Source organism: Fukomys damarensis, unplaced genomic scaffold (assembly GCF_012274545.1).
Source record: "Fukomys damarensis isolate Sample0158 unplaced genomic scaffold, DMR_v1.0_HiC HiC_scaffold_33, whole genome shotgun sequence".
Classification (NCBI taxonomy): Eukaryota; Metazoa; Chordata; class Mammalia; order Rodentia; family Bathyergidae; genus Fukomys; species Fukomys damarensis.
Window position 1 is genome coordinate 55,989,051 of NW_022900945.1, and position 23,350 is coordinate 56,012,400.

The following is a 23,350-nucleotide window of genomic DNA, read 5'->3' on the forward strand; positions in this document are numbered from 1 at the left end:
TTTTTTGAGGTACTGGGGATCAAACTCAGGACCTTGCACTCGTGAGATTGGCGTGGTACCACTGAGCTCCATCCTGGGCCTGCCTGTCAGCTTATATTCTAATAACCACAAACTAAGCCAAACACGCATTACGTGTCAGGCAGCGATCCATGTGGAGGAGGCGGGCACAGAGCAGGAGGCTGGGGTGCAGCTGCAGCTGTAGATGGTGGGGGGCTCCTCCCTGCAAGCCGATACGTGCTCAGGGCCCTGGGGTCGGCAGGTGTGGAGGTGGCTGTGGCCCCGAGGGACCAGCCTTTGCTCTGGGGATGTGGGCTGCGCCTCTTCTCTTTGGAGGCCCATGCTGGCTGCTGCAGAGGCACTGAGCTGGGGCAGGGAGGAGACGCGGCATAGATTGCAGGCGGAGGCAGGGACTTGGCTGCTCAGTAGCCTGGATTCGGGGATGGGGCTGGCCAGGGGCAGGCACAGGAAGTGAACGGATGCTGCTGGAGCCAGCAGGGTTGGATGGCAGGGAGGGGCTGTGGCCCATCAGGAGAACCAGGGACAAGGAAGAGCCGAGGATAATCTGCAGGCCCTCCCTCTACCTCCTTGTGGCTGTCCTTGTCACATGTCACGAGGACAGAGCCCCAGGTGGGGGCAGCCTTTGGCTGTCAAGGTCAGTACTGTAGCCCCTCGCCGCAGCCCTGAAGCCGGCAGGTGGGCATGGTCAGGGTCACGTCTGCTTCCCTGCAGGAGGACAGGCAGTGACAGAGCCTCAGGGCCGATCCGGGCTCCGGATCCTGTGCTCTTTCCCCTCTGCCCAGGCTCAACTCCTACACTGAAGACGGTGGCTGCACAGGGCCAACATTGCTTTGGTTCAGCTTCGTGCCAAGCTCAGGTTTGATTGCTCCTGGTGCATCAGCTCATTACGATCCTCACAGCAGCTGTGAGTTGGCACAACAGCTGTCCCTTTTACAGGTGGGGAAACTGAGGACAAGGTCATGCAGATATTAAGGGAAAGAAAGACCTGACCGGATGGGATGGCGCGGCCCTGGAGCCCGTGTATGAGCTCAACACCAAGCGCCTGGGCCTCCTGTGTGACAGTGTGAGGACAGCCGCTGGACGCACAGACTCCAGGGGCTTGCGGGTTAGAGGCAGGGTGCTTGCTTTGACTGGGTGAGCTGGGATGGGATTTGAGTTAGATCGTGAACAATCAGAAGGGAGCAGTGAGCTGGGAGTAGTGGAGCACGCCTATAATCGCAGCATACTGGGAGGCTGAGGCAGGAGGATTGCAAGTTCAAGTCTAGCCTGGGCAACTTACTGAGACCTTGTCTCAAAATGAAAAATAACAAAGGGCTGGGGATGCAGTTCATTGTAAAGTCCCTGAGTTCAATCCCTAATGCCACAAAAAGAAAAGAAAAGAAGAGGAGGAGAAAGTGGAAAAGAAGATGAAAAAAGAAGAGGAAGAAGAAAAAGGAGAAGGAAGAGCCAGAAGAGGGGAAGACAGAGGAGGAGGAGGACAGCGTCCTGACCGGCAGACAGCGGCAAGCGGGGCAGGACCGAAGTGGCGTGTGCACAAGGCTGCGGCACCACCGTGCTGAGGAAGAGGCAAGAGGAAGGAGCCGGAAGACAGGCAGAGAGGGGCCACCACACCGCTGACTATGCAAAGCAGTCCCGGGGGAGAGGGGCACCAGGGTGCCGAGGTGATCCTGCGGTCGGGTTCTTCATCGGAGACTTCAGCAGGACTGGCCCTGGCTCTGTGCAGGGTCTGAACCTGTGACTCTGGGGCCCAGGACGAGTGAAGGCCGAACCGGTGGAGTTCTCACGCGGCCTGGCTCCATGCCTGCACACTTCCGGCATGAGCCCAGCCTAGGACAAATGGGCAGAGCCACCCTGTCACCTAGATCCATGTGAAAAGTGTAAAAACCAGCTCACAAATGTGTGCAGACCCCTCTGGAAAAGGAGGAGGAAGAGGCAGCCACCTCTCTGAGGGTTACTTCCTGTTCCCTGCTGCTGTAACCGCTCAAAGCTGGTGTCAAGAAGCTGAATTCTTACTAACAGTGAGAACTGACTCCAAGCCAAGGAATCTGGCAGCCACTTTGACAGAAGTCTGTCAGCTGAGAACAGCTGAAGGCACTCAGCACGCCTGCCTGAGTTAGAGGCGAGCACAGCTCTCACAGGGGCCAGGAAAAGCCGCGAGTGAGCCGTGTCCGTCCCACAGGCGTCTCCTGAGGGCCTTTTTTGTACATTAGGTCCAGGAGGTACTCAGAAAAGGCTCCAAGGACGACTGCTGTATGTCTTTCAGGACAGGGGACCAAGCCGGCCGAACGGAAGCGCCGGTGGTGATACCGTTTGTGCGTTTGATCCGTAAGACAGGACAGTTGGGGAAGGGCGGCCTGCACCCCAAGGGGCGGAGACCATCTGTCATCCAGATTAAAAAGTGAAGTTGAACCCCTACCTCACACCATACACACAGTCAGCTCCAGAGGAGTAAAAGATGAGTGAGAAGGACAGCGTTAAAAACATGTAAAAGAAGGCCTCATAAGCCCAGGTAGGGAAGGATTTCTTTAAAAATCATACAAGGAGCCAAGAGTAGTGGCCCAGCTGTCTGGGAGGCTGGAGCAGGAGGGCTCCGAGTTTGAGCCAAGTGTGGGCAGAGAAGAGAGAAGGGAAGGGAAAGGAGGGGAGGGGAGGGGAAACAGCAGCAGGCAGATCAAAGGCTGGGGCTGGGGGGCCGACCGTCCTGGGTCCTCCAGCAGCGCCCACTGCAGCCCCTTTTGCTCATGAATGTTGCTTTTACCGCTGTGTCCCTAAAGACCGCGCTGTGTGGTTGCTTTGGGTGTTTTGGCTTTCGCCCTTGTCTGCCCACCCTTCCCCTGGCGGGAGGCGAAGCCGGCTCCCCCCCTTCAACTCTCCCCCACTTTACAGTAACATCCCAATTCGGGTTAAATCAGCAATTGCTGTTTATATCACTCAGTCAACACTAATTTGATTCTATTCATACTTGAGTAAAATATGATAACTTTTCCTTTCCCATAAAATTCTTCATTTTTTCTGCAGATGTTAATTATCGTGTTTGTTCATTTGCTTAGTTTTCCACATATTTATCACTAACTCAGCTCAAACCCTTGTGGTTATCTAAAGCTCAGGAAGTTCAGGTGCATCGTTTTTTCCCTGTGAATTTTGCCACCTTGGATCGGGCCCCAGAGCTTCCTCACTTGCTCGGGCCCAGACGCCCCTCTCCCTGGGCACAGATCCTCCTGAGGTCCCCTGCCCCGGGCCCCAGGCCTACTGGGTCTAGATTTCCTTTGGCCCCTGTCTTCTTCCCCACGGCTCACTCCTTGGCCCTGCTGACCCGAGGCTGCCGTGACTCCCTCTGTGTACCGGAGGCCAGTCTTCCAGAGCCCGGAACACTGAAAATGCCTTCGTGCTGCCCCGGGATTTAACTCATGCCTTCCATGGCTGGGAACTCTGATCTCTCTGGTTTGGAGTTCTGATTGGCAAATGATTTCCCTTCTGAATTTTGAAGGCTTTATTTTGTGGCCCCAGCTTCTGGTTCCAGCATCAAAGTCCAAAGCAATGCTGCTTTGCTATTCTACCATTTGCTGTCCCGCCGGCTGCCTGCAGGGCCCTCTCCTTGCCCACCACACTGCTGGGGACTCCTGTTTCCAGGAGGTGGGCTCAGTTTGTCTTCATCTGCTGTGCTTCAGGCTGGGGCGGGGCCTTGATTTGGAAACTTGTGCTCCACAGTTCTGCAGATATTTCTGAGTGGTTTCCTTCATGATTATTACTTCTCCCTTCTTTATCTGCTTCCTCCTGTTCATTTCTCTCTTCTAGAACTTTAGTATCTGAATCCGTAGAGGTAGAGGACTCACTGATTTTCTCATGTTTTGTTTTCTTTTCTTTCTCTTCCTGCCTTCCTTTGTAGAGCACACCGTTCTTGTTTGATGGGTTTGGTGTCTTATTTTCTCTCTCCGAAGACATTAATTATAGGATCCCCCCGCCAAGAGTTCTTCTCTGAATGGTCTGTGTTTGATCCATAGTCTTTTTTCCTTGTTTTGTCTTAATTGACTGATTTGGTCTGTGTCTTTAATGTTAGAGACTTTCCTCAGGTGTCTGGGGATTCCTTGATTACTTTGAAAAAGTAGGGGATGACAAACTTTTAGTTGTAAGGGATTTGAGGGAGCAAAAATAGACATGTATGTTAAATCCATCATCTGTGGCTAACCCTCCAGTCCTTCATACCTCTCATTTATTCTGTAGTGTTAGAAGGAGATTAAAAAAACAACTATGGCGGCCAGGGATTTAGCTCAGTGGTGCCGTGCCTGCCTCACAAGCACAAGATCCTGAGTTCGATTCCCAGTACCAAAAACAAGAATAAAATAAATCTAAACAAAGCAAAAACAAAACAAAACAAAACAAAACAAAACAAACAACAACAACTATAGTCCACCCTCCTGAAGGATAAATCCGTGGCTATAATAATTACTGTAGATCTCAAAGAAAAACTACATCTCTTTCTCTTCCGCCCTTAACATGAAATTATTCCTCCCCCCGCAAAAATCTCCATTGCAGGAAACAGTGTGAGATTAGTTGGTGAATTTGTGACATGTGTAAACCACTCTAAAAGCGTGAATAGGTTTAGAAGCGTGTCCTCCCTCCCCTCTACTCCCACGGTCCTGAGTCACCACCCAGCTTTCCCCGCGTTACTTCCTGCTGGTGAGCTGCATCTCTGTCTCCATGGGGACGCTGCGGCGTGAAGTGGGGACCCATCCCAGTCACAGCCTCTTCCCAGCCCCCACAGAGGAGTCACCGAAGGCGGATGGCCAGGGCCTGTGTGGCTCTCAAGACCACTTCTCTTTTCACAAGGAACCAACAGGGCTTTGTGTGGCCGGTGAAAAAGAAGGGAATTTACCCCCCAGAAGCAGTAATTCAGACATCATCTTTAGAAGGAGCTTTTCCATGCTTTTTATTTGCTTCCACTCAGTCTCTAACCTCTGCTTCAGAGTCTGCTCACAGAGGACTAGGGTGGCCATGACCGCGGAGCACCAGGCACCCAGGGGACCCTGGTCTAAAGTGCAGAACTTTCTTTTTCTTTCTTTTTTCTCCTCCGGGGATAGAACTCAAGACCTTGCACTAGTGAGGCAGGCGCGGCACCCCTGAGCTAAATCCCTGGCCCAAGATGCAGAATTTTCCAAGAAAGGAGGACCATGGAGACCCATGTGCAAAGCACGCTGATAATGTAGTATACACGAAGACAGGCTACAAATTAAACCCAGACCTCCTGTTCGGCATTTGAGGCCCTCCCCACCTGGGGCCTGACCTCTTCAGACTGCGTCTAGCTACTAGAAGAATAACTGTTGGACACTGAGTGTCTTGTGCCCTTTCTTTTTGTCCCTATATCAAATAGCTCTGCCACCTATAGTGATGCACACTTAATTATAATCCCAGCAGTTCATGAGGCTGAGGCAGGAAGTTTGCAACTTCTAGTTCAACCTGGGCAACACAGACACTTAGTGAGACTGTGTCTCAAAATTAAAAATTAAAAAAGGACTAGTCGTGTAGCTCAGTACAAACAAAAGCCCTGGGTTCAATCCCTGGTACTGTCTTAAAAAAAACCTCAAAACTTCTGCAGCCTAAACTTGAGGACTTTGTGGAAGCCTCACCCTGAGGGGCTCTGCACCGCTTGTCCGCAGCCGCCCCACGCACCCTTTCTTGGGCACCGACAGCGGCCCTGTCAAGGCCAGCATGTGGAGCCGCCTGCGCATGTGCTGCTCTGGGCCAAACATTGCTTCTGTGCTGCACTTCATCTTCCACTAGCATAAAGGAAACTGAGTCACGGAGAGGTGAAGTCCCTCGTCCAGGGCCCTGGGCCTCCTTCAGGCAGAGCTGGAACTGGACCCTGGGGCCCCGCTTGCCCACTGAGCCAGGTCCTGGGGTCCTGCTTGGAGTGCACCTTTGTCACCATTGCCATTGGCATGCGGGTGCTGGGGCACAGCCTGCGCCCAGCAGGGCAGGTGAGCAGGATGGCCACAGGGGTCAGTGTTGGGCGCCGTACTCCTCCAGGACAGCCAGAGGGGCTGACCTAGGCCAGCCCTGGGGAAACTAGGGCCCCAGGGTGGAGCAGAGAGGCGGAGGCAGGTAAAGCCACTGTCCCAGCAACACTTTTAGCTGCCCCACAAGCACCAGGCACCCCTGCCTTCTTGCAGACAGTGACAGAAAGGCTGGCACCACCCCATCTCACTGCAGTCAAGGATGCACATGGGCTGGATGAGCCCCAGCTGACGAGGGCCGGGCTGGGTGTCAGCTGCTGCCTGCCCTTTCCTGCCTTTGCGCTCCTGCTGGGTCACCTCACCGCCTGCAGACTGTTCCTCCCCGAGAGCCATGCCGCCTTCCTGCTCAGGAGTTGAGTTACTTCCAAGGACTCTAAGACTGAAATCAAACTTCCACTCCTAGAATTCCAGGCCCTCCAACACTGGAACCCACTGGTCTCCAAAGCTAGCTCATCGCCTGTTACCGGAGCCCAGCTTTCATCACTGGAACCGAGGGCCTGACATGCACAACCTAAAGGAGAGAGGTTTCCTATAGGCTCACGGTTTCAGGGTTTCAGTCCATAGTCGCCAGCTCCAAGGCAGCACGTATGGTGGAAGGGTGTGGCAGAGAAAGTGGCTCAACCCACGGCAGCCAGGAAGCACAGCAGGCAGGAAGAACCAGAGAGAAGGTGACCCTTGGTCACATCTCCAGCAGCCACCTCCAGCCTGGCCCCACCTCCTAACAGCACGTTCAGCCGTGAACTCATCAGGGGATGAGTCCCCTACTGAGGTTAGCGCCCCATGATCCAGTCACCTCTCCAAGGCCGGGTTCTGAACACTCGAGCCTTTTGGAGGCCTTGGGATTGAGCCATACAATCCCTCTCACTAAAACATCCCCACCTTTCCCTGAGACACACGCCAGCTGCTCCTGCCTCTCTAATGCTAGTGGAGTAGAGAAAGGAGCCCGGGTGTCGCTTTGGCTCCTTCCTGTGTGACTTGGGCAAGTCACTCAACATCTCTGGACTTCCTGCGGGATGGAATTAGAGTGTTTCAGCTCAAGATGTCAGCCACACAGTCCGTGCTTGATAAGTGGGGTCACTGTGCAGTGCTCCTGGTATTTCCCAAGGCGGGCAACACCTGCCTGTTTTCCCTCCACTCCCATCCCCAGGTACACGCCCTGCAGCTGTCCCTGCCCACCTACCAGGGACGGGGAGGAGAGTGGCCGCCCGAGGGAAGAGGACACTGACAAGAGCCGCGGTGCTTACCCGAGCCCCAGGCCTGTCCCACGCGTGTCACCTCCCGGGCCCCACCTTCTGCTCTCCCTAGCCCTGCCTCGGCCTCCTCCCAGGGCCTCCCGAGGCTGACCAAGCGCTGGGCTTTTCTCGAGGAGCGGTGACCTCCAAGACAAACGCAGCCCGTTGGTGTCGTTTGGGGGACTCTGTCCTGAAGGCTGCACCCCAGGCCGCAGCCAGGCCACCCAGGGCTGGGCCTGGGCTCTCCGGGGCGCCCTCTCCCGCTGGTTCCTGGGACAGCGCCATCTTGCTCTTTGGCGGAACTGTTTTGGCTGCTGGTGGTGCTGTCTCAGACTGCCGCCACCTAGGGAAGGTATAAGAACAGAGGCTTATTTTTCACAGTTCCAGAGGTTGGGAGAGCAGGATGAAGGTGCCTCCGGCATGGCACCCATGGTGCAGGGCGAAAGGAGCAGCGGCCGCAGGAGGCCTCTGTGTAAAGGGCTGTAAAGCAGTGCTCAACATCGCTGGCCCCTGGAGAGATGCAAATCAGCAACACAGATAGAATGGCCATCGTCAAGAAATCCAACGACAACAAATACTGGCAAGGCTGTGGGGAAAGGAAGAAGCCTTTTACATGGCTAGTGAGAGTGTAACTCGTACAACCACTGTGGAAGTCCGTGTGGAGAGCCCTCCGAAGGCTGAGGGTGCACCCCCAGAGGAATTAGAGGCAGCCTGCTACAGCGACGCACTCCTGCCTGCGCACGTGACACAGCGCAGCTCACAACAGCCTCGCTCTGGAAACAGCTGCGTATCCGTCAGCTGCCAAATGGATAAAGGAAATGTGGCATTTGTGCACAGTGGAGCACTACTCAGCCACAAATAAGAATGAAATCCTGTCGTTTGCAAAAAATGGATGGAACTTAATGCTAAAGAAAGGTCAGGCTCAGAAGTTAAGTATTGCATGATTTCTCTTCTATGGGAAATATTTAAATAAACGAATAAGAGGGCTGGTAGGAAACAGGCAGACTTTGGAGATGGGAAGGGGACCAGAGGGAGGGGAAGAAAACGATCAAGGTTTGTGATCTGCCTGTACCAGTACCCCAAAAGGAACATCACCATTCTGTATGGCAAAGTACACTAAGAAAAGAGTGTACCGTGGTAACAGGCTATAAACCAGGTGTGGCCGCCCAGTCTGTGCTCAGGTGGCTGCTGGGGAAGCAGAGGCAGGAGGGATGGGCTGGAGGCTGGGCCGGGCAATTTAGCAAAACCAAATAAGTAAACAGAATTAAAGGGCCATAATGCCGTCCCGGGAGGCGGGGCCTCGAGGCCTGGGCACTGGGCGCCTCTCCTCACTGCCACACTGCGGCATCTTGATTCGGTCACCCCGGCTCTGACTGCCCCCATAGCTGGGACCGAGGTCACTGCCAGCCCCTTCTGGTGCCCACCCACGGGGCTGACCTGGGGAGAAGGCGAGCAGGGCTGAGGCAGAGGACCGTGGAATTGCCATCCTGCCAGCTGCTGCCCTGTCTAGCCCACAGAGGAGACGGCGCCCCTGTGGCCTGGGGGCTCCTGGGCAGACTTGGGGGGCCAGCCGGCCCGTCTGCTTCCTTAAATGGGTAAAGTGGTTTTCTTTTTGACAGTTTCTCTGTTGTGGAGCTTGCAATTTCAGAAAAATCACGTCACGTACATTTAGACTTTCGGCCGAGAAGGGAAAATTTAAATTTCATGACTGCATGATTTCATCCAAAGTCGTCTCGCCAGCACTGAAAGAATGGCCGTGGTGTGGGGCAAAGCAGGCTTTCCCTCTGGGCTCAGCTGTGGCAGGGCCCTGGCTGGATGGAAGCTGCAGGCAGGGCTGGATTGGCGTGGCCGCCACCTTGTACCCTCTAAAGGAATCTGTGAGGCAGGCATGGTGGTGCTTTCCTGCAGTCCCGGCACTCTGGGAGGCTGAGGCAGGAGGATCACAAGTTCAAGCTCAGCCTGGAGAACTTAGTGACTTATTGACACTCTGTCTCAAAATTTTAAAAAGGGCTGGGGAAGCAGCTCAGTGTGAAGGCCGTGGGTTCGATCCCCAGTACTGCAAAAAGAAAAACATGAAGGAAAGAAGGGAGGGAGGGAGAGGAGGAGGGGAAGGAAGTTATCTCTGTGTGCTGCCACTGCTGCTGCATCCTCCCCAGCAAAACCCCTCGTTGCCTTCCCCGTCCGGGTTTGTGCACAGCCTGTGCCCCGGGCTGCACCAGCGAATCCCGCTGACTCCCGTCTTCCCTCGGCAGGTACCATGACCAGCAGGATGTGACCAGCAACTTTCTGGGCGCCATGTGGCTCATCTCCATCACATTCCTTTCCATCGGCTACGGGGATATGGTGCCCCACACCTACTGTGGGAAGGGCGTCTGCCTTCTCACTGGCATCATGGTGAGTACCGCCCGCCCGGGACCCCGCCCCGTGCACTGACAGCAGGGCTCTCCCCGCCGGCCTGGGCACATCCCCCTGTGGGGCGCGCACCTATAACCCCAGCGCTCTGGGAGCAGAGGCGGAGGGTTGCAAGTTTGAGCCCAGGCTGGACAAGTAGCTCGTAGCTACTCACTAGTCGCAAAATAAAAGATAAAAAAAGAGCTGGAAATGTAGCTCAGTGCAAAGGCCCAGTATCACCACCAAAACAAAACAGCAGAGGATCTGGCTCAGTGGTTCCGCCACGTGCCTCACAAATGTAAGGGCCCGTGTTTGAGGCCCAGTACCCCCCACCAAAAAAACAATGAAGATGTGAACTCTACAGTGGGTTTTCCTTTTCAGCTTCTTTTGCGAGGCACGAGTGAGGCACCTGTTCTGGCAGTTGCTAGTCTGTTTCCTGCCTGCCCAGCACGTGTGGGGAAGCTGGTGACCAGTCAGACCCTTAGTCACCTCTGTGGCCTCAGGGCTCCACCCGTCCCCAGGACCATGGCAAGTTTAGCTGGAACTCAAAGAGGCAGGGGCTGGGGAAAGAGCTATGTCCCCAACAGGTCCTAGGCTGCTGGGTCCTGACCACCCAGCTCTTGCCAGTCCCAGGCTCCAACGTAGCAAGGTGCTGGGCCCGAGAGCCAAGTCCCACCCAGCGCTGGCCCTCGCAGGACAAGCCCACCCCATGCCCGGCAGGTGTACTGTGTCCTCCCTCTGCCACCCTGCTCACTGCCCCTCAAGGCCCAGCACACGGTTTACGTGGAAGTTCATGGCGCACAAGTGCACAGGGCCAGTACTGGTGGCCTCCTCTGTGCCCCCCATTTCTCCCCTTTGGCTTTGCTGTGCCCTGGGTGTGGGATGGGGGGCGCTGCTCTGTGCCCATCCTGGATTCCTAGGATGAGCACGGTGTGAGAGCAGGGAGATGTTCTTTTCAGAAGAAGAAGCAAACACTCAAAGGGAAGGCACCTTGGAGGCCTGGCTGAGGGTGGAGGCGGTGCGGTGCTCACAGCCGCCACTGCAGGCCTCCCCGGGGCTTCGTCTGCACCCAACTGCGCTGTGCCCTCCCCTCCCTACCTCCCCTCTGTGTTCTTGGCGTGGGACAGACCCTCTTCCTGCTGTGAGGACAGTGACTCCCTCCTCCAGGGCCTCCCCAGGCCGCCCCCCCATCCCCACTATGCTCAGCCTGGTGGCCTCAGGGCTCGTGTGGAGGACAGGTCACCTCCCTCAGCTGCCCAGGGGGAGGAGGCCCATCCGAGGCGGTGCTCCTCCCCCAGATGCAGACAGAGTGGCCTGGGCGGTAGGAGAAGCGCCTCCTGTCCATTAGGGGCTGGCATGGCTCCAGCTGTCGCCAGGAAACGGAAGGCTTCTCCCTGCCAGAAAGGGACGAAATGCCACTGGAAGGCCAAAGCCTGCCTTCTGAGAGCCACTCCAGGGCCCGGGCTTTGGGCTGCTCCAGCAGGGAGGCGCTGAGACCTTTGAATTCAAGCCGTTGTCGCTGTGGGGTCCCCAGTTCCTGGCCGCATCTCTGACAGCAGAGTGGTACCTGTGGGACCAGCCTGCCCTGCAGCACCCTTTGCTTCGAGGTCCACAGTGCCCCTGGAAGGGCGTGTCCACTCCGTGTGGACCGAGGCAGGACAGACCGGCGAGGGAGCCGTTGCCCACCTCGCGTGGCCCTGACCTCACCTTCTGCGCGGACCGGCCTCCCGGCGTGCGCCCTCAGTCTGCAGGCCCCTGCGGCCTTCCCCGCCAGGCAGCCCCTTGCTGGGGACCGGTGGTTGCACCCAGTGTTACTCTGCCGCTGACTCATCCCCTGGGAGGTGCACACCGTGCACCATCTTCTCATCGCTGCTTGGAGTGCCTTGACGGAAGGCAGGGCTTCCTGTGTGGTTGCCATGGACACCGCGAAGGCCAAGGCGAGGCCTGCCGGGGAAGGGAGAGGAAGGATTTGTGTGTGCAGGCTGCGAACCGTCTTAATCATTGTTTTCTCTTGGCAATCCCAGTCACGGTGTAATTAGCAGCCATTAGGCAGGGTGTGTAATTGTCTGGACAGCCTGACATTGCTGGCGCAGGCCTGCTGTGTTGAGAGGCCTCACCCAGAGCACGGGCACCGCCCCATCCAGTGTCTGCATGCGGACTTTTCAGGATGCTTCGTGATGCCGGACAGGGACAGCTGGCCTTCTGTGGTGCCCTGAATCAGAACTGCGCACGAAACTGTGGCCACTGATCCTCCAGACGTCTGGGAGGCCGTCGGGCCCTGCGTCTGCCGGCTGGTGGCTGCTTTTCAGATGAGCCACGTCCTCAAGCGGGCCGGGCTCTGGAGCCTTCCGGAGCTTCAGACCAGCAGGCGAAGCGAGGCTGAGGGAGAGGTAGTGCCCGTTTCGTCGCAGTGTGAGGAGCGCCGAGAGCTGACCAGATCTGCTTAGTGTCACTGTGGGCCACACCGCTCCCGAAGCACCTTGGTCTCTGGCCGGCTGATGTTAGTTTAGTTGTTATGTGGAATCCTTTGCAGCAACAGAATCCAACTATAAGTCCTCCGGGCTTCTCTCCTCCATTTGTCACTTTCATTTATGTTTTGTTTTATTTTATGCTTCTTTAGTTAAGAACATCTCATACTATTCCCCTTGGGATCCTTGTTTTTCCAGCTTCTAAGATTTTCCAGCTGGAAATGTTTCTTGGAAACAAGATGGGGGAGGATGGCTGTGCAGGGGTTGGGCAGGTCTGGGTCGGCCTGCGATGCCCTGGGCAGTCCGCTGGCCACCTGTTGCCTGCCAACGCCTTGGGGTGACTGACTCGGAGGCCGTCCCGCCCCACCGCCCCCGTCGTGGGAATCGGGCAGGCGGAGCAGGCTCGGGCCAGTTGCTGTCCACCGCGGTTCAGGCCGTGGCCCAGCCCGGGGCAGGAGGGCCAAGCGACAGCTCACCCAGCTGACCCGGGGCGCGTGTCAGAGCTCCCACCTCTCCTGTCCCAGTGTGTCCCCCCTCGCCAGCCCTCTGTCCCCCAGCCATGCGCAGAATCCAGGTGGGCTACAGGGCGCCTGGTCGGTCCTGTCACTTTGTCTCAGGAAATGTCACGGCGTCACACCGACACCGCAGCGGCTGCCGGGGCCCTGCGGAGAGATGAGCTCCACCTGAAGTGGAAGCCATCGCTCCGAAAGGAGCTTGGAGACGTGGTCTTCATTTTCCTCTGCTCCCTTCAAAGGGTCCTCATCTTGCGCTCCTGTCCCTCCCTCCTCCCTCTCAGTCCCATCCGCCCGCCCCTCTTTCCTTAGTCCGCAGCTTCCTCCTCCTCGTCCATCTCCTGGCCTTTGCTGTTTAGCCCGCGGCACCCCACCTCGTTCCCTTTCCTTCCCCTCCTGTCATCCCTGCAGCCCCTCATCCCCACCCAGCGCACACAGCCTGGACCTCAGCGCTCCCACCGCTGTCTGAAGCTCACCAAGCTCTGACTCGGTCCTTGTCCCTGGAAATGACCTGGATAGGCGTCACTGTCGGCGCCTTTCCTAACTACAGACAGATGTCAGGTTATCTAAAAGAAAAGCAAACTGAGAGGCTCTGCCGCCATCTATTCAAGTTGGAATCAGGGGTCAAGAAGGCAGCAGCGTCCAGAGAAACAGCCCTAAGGGAATCCCGACATTCTTAAGTTCCGAGAAGTTGGGAGATACAGTCTGGTCCACCTTCCAGGCTCCACGCAAAATGTATCTTTCTCACAGGAGACGAATGGTTCTTTAGTTCAAGCACTGTAGCTTCTAATTAGAAGCCGCCTGCGTCCAGCCAGCTAGATGTGGGTGATCAAAGCCTGAGGCGGCCGTGAGGAGGGAGATTCTGGCTGTTGCACCCCAGCCTTCGGGATGATGTAAACGAGGTGTCATAGGGCAGTGAGGGAGAACAGAGCCAGGGAGAATCCTCTGGGTAGGACATCCGTTTTAAACGCTGATCTGCCCCTCTCTGCGGACTTTGATCCCAGTGTACTTTTGGAACTCCATACAGAGGCAGGGGACAAGTGCACATCTTCCTCCAGGACAGCTTCTTTTAAGCTTTTTTTTTTTTAATTTTGGAGACCTGGCTAAATTGATTGTAGCTATAGACCAGGCTGTCCAACTGCCCGCATTCTCTGAAGATTGGGCACAGAATCTCCTGTGAGTCACAGATGCCAAGGAAACATAGCTTTCCTCAGACAAAAGAGGAAAATGAGGTCAGAAAAGGAAGTTCACACAGACCCAGTTCTTTTCATGTTGCTCTGCTCAGAATGGGTGGCTACCAAATGTATCAGCAAACACTCAATTGTTTTAATGGAAACCCTTGTGGAAAATCAGGAGAAAGCCTCAACTTTAACCATGCCAAGGCTGCACACAGGCCATGGGAAAAGAGAGAAAGGGTGTCAAGGACAGCCCAGGGACTGAGCTATCCCTGCCAGCTCTGGTGCCTTACAGGAACTCTGAAAAGGACTCTTGTCCACCTCACACCCGTTTTGAAGGCCTGATAACCAACAGTGTAACTGATGGATTTCTTCAATATTGCGTCCTGGTGCTACTCAACTGCGCTGTTTTTATTGTTAAAACGGTGCTGACTGTTTGGCAACCAGAGGATCCCACGGTTGGCTTTGATGAGTTCATCATCTCTTTCCGTAAGTGGCAGTCAGGGTGGTCCCTGTTACAGGAAGAGGGTGACAGGCTGTGAGGAGTCCTCTCCTGCCAAGGACAGGGCTGCTGGTCACGACCAGGGCAGAACTAGGAAAGAGGGTGCCCCCCGCTCCGGGCCAACTGAGGGGCCCAGGAAGAGGATGGGAGTGGCCACGTGGAACCCTTGGGGTGGGCCACTCTCCCACCCCAGAGGGTTAGGAGAGAGCCTGACCTGGCCACTGGGAGGCCCAGCTGGACCCTGCTTCTTGGCCTGCCCTCTGCCATGCTCTCCTATAAGGGACCTACTGTGCCTTGATATTCTGGGAACTCCCGAGGGTCTTGGCTTCCTGTTTGTGTCACAGCCTAGGCCTTCAGGTAAAAAGATGCAGCTATGGCACCGGTGGCTGTTGAGTGCCAGGCAGTGCTCCCTCTGCTTGGAGCTTGGAGGAAAGCACGTTGTTCCTCATTCAGTTATTTGCAGGGAAACTCAGCCTCCCTTGGTTTTGGGTCCATCCCGCAGTGAGTGCCCAGCCTGCTGTCCTGGGCCCATGGGCTGGGGCTGGCAGTGGGCTTGGGACACACGTGGGGCAGGGAGCGTCCGTGTGTGCTGGACCTCCTGGCCCCTGCTGTCGCACAGCCTGGCAGGGGACCTGGGATTGTTAGTTCAACGTCCCAAGGTCTCAGCCCCATACAGCAGTAAGAACCAATAAAGGGCACAAGTATTGCAGATCCCGTCTTTTGTGGGGACATCAGGGCCCCCGCAAGCTTTGACAGCCCATGTGCCTTGGGCTTGACCAGCCGCAGAGCCGGTGTCTTCGGCGTGGGGCACGCTGAGTTGCGCCTTGCCTCTCACTGACGTCCTCTCTCCCTCTGGCCCTCCCGATGTCCTCCCCCAGGGTGCAGGCTGCACTGCCCTTGTGGTGGCTGTGGTGGCCCGGAAGCTGGAGCTCACCAAAGCGGAGAAGCACGTTCACAACTTCATGATGGACACACAGCTCACCAAACGGGTAAGATGGTGCTGATCCATATCTGCGGGGGGCCAGTCAGGAAGGACACCCTGTGGGTACCGCAGGGCAGCACGCAGGGCTTCTGTCTTCCATTAGACCAGTCATACGCAGTGATAGCGCCCACCCGCCCCTCTCCTAATTGTGCCAAATAAAGCACCCAGCATGGTGCAACGTTTTTGTTTATGCTCAGATGTTTTCATGATTCTCCCTAGGAAGGGCCGTAGAGAGTCTTAAAAGCTGTATTGGAAATGTATCTAAATCTAATCCTTTTTGGAAAAAATCATTTAAAACAATCATTCCAGAAGAGCCCCTAAGATTCCATTGTTCATCAAAATGTCACCATCCGATTTCTCCCCTTTGTGTTTCCGGATGGCGTCTCTCACTTGTACCCTTACAAAAGTGGTCAAGGAGGATGAGCAAGTGAAAGTAGGCAAGAACAGGGAGTTCATTTAGCTGTGAACTGTGTGACACCCCACTGAACTGTCAGCTCAGAGAAGCCTCATTTCAGAGATGAGAACAAGCAGCAGGACAGGCGAGCCAGGCAGGAGCTGCCTGTTTTCACGGAAGCATCCTTAGAACTGCAGCCGGAACCCAGGTCAGGAAGAGGACGTCCTCCAAGACTTCTGTCCCCGAGTCAGAGAGATCCAGACCCTGGGGGCCGTCTCCGTCCTCACTGCCCCTGTGTGGGACCCTGAAGCAACTCCACATTTCCATTTGGGCTTTCGAAAGCTAGAGAAATAGTCAGTGATTAACTTGCAAAGGAGTAAAAAAAATGTGTTAGAAACAGAGACAAAGGCAGGCAGGGAGAACAAAAAGGGAGAGGGAACTGCAGAGCTGTGCGTGAGCTCGTGGGGGCAGTGGCAGAAGGTGCAGTTGCCAAGCCTCTCCGGGTTTCTCAGCAGAATTATTTATGGCGTTTGATTGTTTGGTCTTTGATTACATGTATTGGGTTCTTTAAAGAGCTGCTACTGACGTGAAAAGGAACTGGTACAAGAAAATAGCCCTACATTGTTGACGGCTTCTCTGGGTGCTCGTCTGGGTGCATCCCACCCTGAGCTACTGAGAAGCACGGTTGAGGTGGCGACACTGTCGGGGTGAGGCCTGCTGGGCCCACACTGACCCCGCAGAGCCCAGTCGGCCCTGGACCAAGCGTGGTACCTCGTGCTGGGCTGCAGCACTTCCTGAAGTAAGGCAAAGACACTGGCATCCCGGGAAGACGTCACGGCGATGCCCTGGCCCCAGCCTCCTGCATGGGGCTTTCCCATCAGAATCTGCTCAGAAGTTGTTTACCAGGAGCAGAGACACTGACAGTCTTGTCTTTTCTGGTTTGCTTTTTAAAACCAAGACTATACTTCGTGTTTTGTGTTATTCCTTTGTCCTATTTTTCACCAGGCAATCAGGCACCAGAGGGAAATAAAGCCAGCTCCCTCATAGGCTAGGAAAATAAACAACTTTTTTTCTACAACATAAATGTAGAAGGCGATGGGGTTGTAGCTGCTAATTTCAGTCTTTCAAAAATAATTCCCCAAAACCCTCCTCAAGTCCACTTACTTGTTGGAAAGCAAGACTGAAAATCATTCCCACAAATATTTATTGCTCGTCCATGAGCACAAATTACCTTTTTAATCGAATAACATCTCACTTTGCTGAGAACACCGAAATCTATTGAAATGCCCCTTTTGTATGTAATTTTCCCCCCAGAGATATAAACAACGTGAAAGGAATGGTTCTTGCAGAAAGTAGATTTTCAAAGCTGGCGGCACTGGAGCCTCCAAAGATTCTTTCACTGAGATATAACTGGAAACATTCTGGCTCACTTTGCCCTGCCCACTAGAGAAGCCCACCTTTCTTCCCTGGGGTCCTGGCCTCCCCTCTGTCCTCACCAGATGGCCCTACTTCCAGCTGCCAGCCTCTTGGGGAGAAAGACACTATCTGAGTCCATTCCTAGGTGAGTGAGCTCTCAGAGAAAGCCAGTGAGCAAGGAACCCAGCGTGGGACACTGAAAACCTCTGAGGAGTGCACGATTACTTAGCAGAGGTAACAGAAGCAGGTTCACAAGCACGTGAGACCTTAGTTCTTCAAACATCCAAGCAAGAAAGAAGGAACCGTAGCCCACAAGTTAGAAGACTACCCCAGTTGTGCAGGGCTACCTGTCTCGCCGTACAGGCCTCGGCCCTCCCTCACCATCACCAGACCTGCTGTCACCCGTGCACCATGGGAGGAAGGGGCCGACTCAGGGGCACAACTCACTTCTGTTCCCCGAAGCCCACGGCTGGTCTGCTTTCCCTTGTTTGGTGGCAGCAGCATCTATGTACTTAATGCTGACTTTGTGGTATCACTGCAATTGCTAGTCCATAATTACAACTTACAGCTAGAGAGAGAGAGAGAGAGAGAGAGAGAGTGTGTGTGTGTGTGTGTGTGTGTGACTGTGACTGTGGGACGTCCTAGAGCCCATCTCCTCCCCAACCACGCTCCAAGCCCAGGCTTTCTGTTTTCTTTCTTTCTTTTTTGGTACCGGGGATTGAACTCAGGACCTTGAGCTTGCAGACCCAGGCTGTTTTCTGTAATAACAGACTCATCACAGTGGGCCTGTCCTGGGTCCTGGTAGAGCTGGCCCTGCCCTCATCCCGCCCTCCAGTGCCAGCTCCCTTCCGAGAGGGTGGCACGGGGGCGCCACAGGTGCCGCTGGCTGCAGAGTTCCCACCCACCGCGGAGACGCTCTGTGCCGCCTGCTCTCCCCTCGGACCAGCGGCCAGCCCTCCTCTGCCCCAAGACCTCCACATAGGCTTCCTGTGAAGCAGTGGGCGAGACCAAACCCACCACTTTGGGAGCCAGTCCTTCCCTTGTCTTCTGGTCTGCTAACCACACTGCTGTTCCCATAGTCCAGCCCCAAAGTCCCAGCAGCAGCCCTGGACCCCAGGAGGAGGAGCCCTTTCCAAAACGCCCAGGACGGGCTGCCCCAGGGCCCGCCCCTACGGGTGAAGCCCCGCCTCCCCTGGGCGGTGCCATCACCTGGGCGGCTCTGCCCATTAGCCAGCGCCTTACTTCCCTGTGGCCTCTTTAGACCCTAATTTAGCTCTGGATGTATCACTACGTGCTCAGAAACGTTCCCCCCACCTCGTGCCTACTGAACAATGCTAAAGAAAACTTTAATTATGAGCTTATGTCAACGTTTTATTACAATCTAGCTAGAAAAAAATTTTTTTCAGCAGGCTAATTCAAAGATTTACTCATAGACTTTTATAGGGAGAAAATAACGGTATTCACTGTTCTTCCAGGGACAGAAAGTCTGGTAAAGGGTCCTAGACGACTGGCCCACAGCTGACTGGGCCCGCAAGTACACTCCCAGAGCAAGTCTTTATCTCTTTAAAATGAATCAATCAATTAAGCAGTTATTAGGGGCACTAATTCTCCCTGGAAGCGGACTGCAGTTTACAGCCCCACAGACGTTCTGTCCCAGACAGATCGGGCAGTGTTTCTTCAACAGCCAGCAGGGAAACAAGTGTGGGAGCCGGAACACCCCGCGTCCGGGGCTAGGGGAGGTGCACCCAGCATGGGGAACCCATGGTATGCAGGTGGGCTGGAAGTGTCTCCCAGCACAAGCCCGGGGAGTTCTCCTTAGAATTTGGCTGGTGTTCAGGGTCCCAGGCCTGCTAGAGAGAAAAGCCTGTTTAATTCCAAAGCAGCACATTAATAGCATCATGAAATTATCCACCATTCACTGCCAGGCTGCTATGGGAAGAGCTTCAAGCCACAGCGTGCAGCACACATCTCCTCTCCGCCTCAGCGCCTCCATTTCCCCACCGCAGCAGGGTGGAGCCCCTAGTCCGGGGGAGGCATGGAAGGGGCAGCGGCAGGAAGTCAGGGAGAGTGGGCCCCCCCGCAGCCTGTGTAATGAGGCCTCCCGCAGGGAAGGTGATTGTCCCCCTTCTAAGCCACAGCACCAGCACCGCCATGGGTGTCTCTCTCCCTCGACTGGGCGGGGTTCCTGGCAGCCATGCACGAGCTGTGATTACTTTCCTAGGGATTCCCCATGGGGGCAGCCGGACTTACTGTCTCCTGGCTCCCTGAGGGATGGGGGGCCCAAGAAGGGGCTCCTTTCATGGCCCACATACAGCTCCCCCGAGTGTTCCTGCCGCCCACAGCCTCTCTGTGGTACCAAGCAGCAGGACTTGGCAAGCCTGTGCCTTACTGGTGTGCTGTGGCCAAGGGACTGAGAGGCAAGAGGGAAGAAGGTGGCGTCTATTGGGCCAGAATATCGATAGAGCAGCTGTGAATCCGTGCGGAGAGGCCCGGCTCCGAGCCAAGGGCTGCAGTGTCTCCCGTGTAATGAACACCACCAGGCCCTTTCACGGGTCAGTAGCACTGTAACACTCTAGTCGTGTGCCCTGCCGCACGTTTCTGTGAAGCGCTCACTCTCTGACACTCTTACACTTTGCATGCTGTCTCTTCCAGAGTTGTGAATGCCAGGAGGGCACAGATGTGATGGTTCTTTGCGGTATCCGCACCTCCTGAAATGGGGTCAGGTCCACTGTAGGTGCTCATTAAATGTTCAGTGGCTACACGAATGGATGAGGAAAGTGAGTCTCAGAGCTCAGCCACGGACTGAGAGGAGCTGATAAGTCTGTCTGTTCATCCAGTTTGGGGGTAATGAAAGGACGCAGACCGGAGCCTGGCACTTTGTAAGTGCTCAGGGAGAGTCAGCTGTCAGTTGAGGTCTTGGCTGGATCCTTTCTCACGTGGGCCCACTAATCTCTGAGCCCTTCCTGAAGTCGGCAGGTCACGGAGCCACCCCCAGCCAAGTCAGAATAAAAGGGTCAATCTGGAGAGGAGAGAGTTTATGGACTCACAGTAGTGAGGCAGCACATATGTTTTTTGAGGGTTTTGAGGCCAGAAAGCTGACCCTGTATGCACATAGGGACCTTAATTAACTGTCCTTAAGTAACTGACCAAACCCAAACCCATCTCGAGCACTGCCTCACCCCACATCGTGGGGATATCACCTGGCCCAGTGCCCCTGCCCGGGGAGCTCAGCGTGCCCGTGGCCCCTTCAGAAAAGGGCACGAGCGGCAGGTCCTGCCCGGGAGGTCCCACCATGCTGCTCGGAGCCATCAGCCAGGCGAACTGGAGCAGACCCGGCTGCACACAGTAGCATTTACTGCCTACCTGTGAAAGCATAGTGTAACTAAAAGCCTATTTCTTTTTTCTCGTGCAGATATTGATCTACTTAGCTTTGTGCCAGGCTATTTACTGGAAATTAATTTCAGTCAGCACAGGCTTGCATTTAGCAGTGCTCACCCGGACGCACGGGGCCGTCTCTTGCTGCCGCTGCACTGTGGCCGCGGCATCTGGCGCTGGGGCCCAAGTTAAGTGAGGAACACAGACCCCATGTTCTTCTGTGTTGCTAGGCAAGGGCTGTGATGATTTAAAACAAAAACAAAATCTAACGTCCTTTCCAATTCCTTGATCCCCCAAACAGGAAATAATTTTGTTTCTGAAAATGAAATCTGGTCAAGTCTTCCTTCAGGCCACATGGAAACCTTCTGGAGCGCTTGGACCTGGCTCGCGTTTTGATGTGGCCGTTAGTTAGCTGTGATCCAGCCCCAAATCCCATCTCTGAAGCGGGCGAGTTGAATGGTAATGACTGTGCCTGCTGGCCACTTACAGTTCCTGTAGGAGTCCAACCCACACTACTGCCCTGGCCAGTCGTAACTGTGTGGCCTTGCTGTGTGACTCAGTTTCTCTGTCTGTAAAATGGGAACGAGTCCAGGGAGCATGCATGGGACATTCTTGGGCCTGACTTGTACGTGGCACCTGGCAGAAGCCAGCACTGTGCTCACCACCAGTTCTACAGTCCCCTTGGAGCGCTGACAGTGAGGACGTATTTGTCATCTTGTGCATAATTAAGCATCGGCTTCTAAACTGCTCAATGACCATCTCCCTTCCCTGCTCCCACTGTTTGTCCCACACTCACCTAAACCACAGTCGAAGGCTCACGAGTGCTGATATCTGTGGCCCTCAGCGTTCAGAGGCAAGTCCAGTGCCGGCGCTCTGCCGGTCTTACCCAGGCCAGGACAAGCTCTCTGCTCCTGCTCATCCTGGTGGCTTTCCGCAGACACGGAGCCCCGGGGGAGGCTGTAGAGATCGGTGTGGCGCCACCGCTGCCCTGCAGAGGACAGAGTCACGCGGGCTCCAGCCTGGCCTCCCCTCTCGCCCAAGCCCGGTCCCCAGCCTCTGCTCCCCGCTGCCTGCTCCCCCAAAGGTGGGAAAGTCCTAGAGATGGGCAGTTGAATCACTAGAAACCATTTGTGCAGTGGATTTTTACTGAACAAAATAAGCAATATTTATGTCACTTAGACATTTTTTAGAAGACTTAGCTGTTCTTTTAAAAACATCACTTCAGAGCGCCAATGAAAAAATATAATCCAGCCTTAGTAATAAATTTTTGAAACACACACACAAGTTATCAGGTTGAAAAACAATGTTTGCTAGGCCTTGCCACCTCTGCATTTTTGCGGCGTCCCATCTGTTGATGTCAGTCTGAAGAGGCAGGTCTGTGCGCTCCGGTTTTATTAAAACCCTTTCCGGCCGGTAACCTGAGTTCCCCTGGGCTGGCCTCTCACTTCCAGGCCTCGCCGTGGGCCTGTGCCGGTGCACAGCTGACAGAAACGGAGATGGTTAATCAAAAATCTGTCGAGCCTTTGCTCAATAAGGAATGTTTTCTCTTGCTCTCGCTACTAATTGCTGAAGATGTCTGTGTTTGGATTAAAACTTTGTCCCCTGCCATCTGGATGCCATTGATATGTCTGGCTCAGTTGAGAGCAGGGTGATATCAGTGGTTTCCATGTCAACGGATGACAGCGTCATATGTGGAAACGTGTGGCTGCCGTGTGCGGTGGAGGAGCCAGCCTTGGGGGAGGCAGCTCTTGGTTCACACCTCGGTATCCTCGCTGATTTTTAGACAGTGCTTTGAAATCATTTCACTTCTATGCCAATGACATTTACATGCGGAACAGCATTGTAAACGTTTTTGGCCATTTTGGAAAGGACGCAGTGGACTTGGCACCTGCAGTTCCAGTCAGTGGGAAAGATATTTCCTCAGAGGCCTTTTAAAACCTCCAGCTCATAGGAAAGCTGTTTACTCACTGCACACAGAGATGCACCAGCACACTAAAAGGAAGTCTCAGGAGAGGTGTGGCACCTGCTGCAAGGGTGGAGGGGGCGCGTATTTATCTCTGCAGAAGGTACCCTGGCCTCCAGGCCTCGCTAGGCACCTGTCTAAATATAGCATCGGCGACAGCAGGTGAGAGGCAGCACTGAAATAATTAAGAAGGCAAGAAGAAATGCCAACCAAGCTCTAGTCTGCTGTGTCCAGGGCGAGATTAATGAGAGGTGAACTGTAATCATCTTTTCTCAGAGTTCCTGATCTTGGTTAAGAAAGTAGACCACGCAGAATTGTCTTCTTAGGAGGTAGACTACAGCAACACACAGGAAACAGTGTGGTAGACCCAGGAAAATGCCCCTGACAGCCGCGTGCTTTGTTTTCCTCCTTAGATCAAGAACGCCGCGGCCAATGTCCTCCGGGAAACGTGGCTGATCTACAAACACACAAAGCTGCTGAAGAAGATGGACCACGCCAAGGTCAGGAAGCACCAGAGGAAGTTCCTGCAGGCTATCCACCAGTGAGTCCCACAGCCCCGACCGCAGGGACAGAGCCTCACACACCCGGGAGGCACAGGGGAAACCCACAGCACCGGGGTGGGGACCTGGGCCCAACCAGTCTGCTTGCTCCCTCACTGCACCTGCCGGGCTGTGGGCAGGCTGCCATGGAAGGTAAGAATGAAAGCCAAAGTCCCCAAGGGCCTCACGTCTCATGCACACGCACACGCACACGCACCCTATGTACTGCAACTCAAGAGTACCTTCTGTGATGGAACAGTATGGGGGTGGTGGTGGTAGGGATTGAACCAGGAACCCTCACATTTAGCTAAATCCCCAGCCTTTTTTTTTTAACCTTTAATTTTTTTTTTTTTTTTTTTTTTTTCGGGGTTT

At 54.8% G+C, this 23,350-nt stretch overlaps 1 protein-coding gene across 4 annotated transcripts in view; it reads left to right on the top strand.

Moving 5' to 3' along the window:
- Positions 1 to 23,350, top strand: part of LOC104876049 (small conductance calcium-activated potassium channel protein 3) — a 125,131-nt gene that overhangs the window by 95,426 nt on the left and 6,355 nt on the right. For 2 of the 4 annotated variants that reach the window (XM_010643921.3, XM_010643923.2), the window contains exons 4-6: positions 9,514 to 9,655; positions 15,188 to 15,298; positions 22,853 to 22,980. In XM_010643921.3, the coding sequence (XP_010642223.1) occupies positions 9,514 to 9,655; positions 15,188 to 15,298; positions 22,853 to 22,980 (381 nt within the window). Of the gene's footprint in view, positions 1 to 8,148; positions 8,190 to 9,513; positions 9,656 to 15,187; positions 15,299 to 22,852; positions 22,981 to 23,350 lie in introns of those variants that run through there. The other 2 variants (XM_033758168.1, XM_033758167.1) reach the window with 2 other exon arrangements.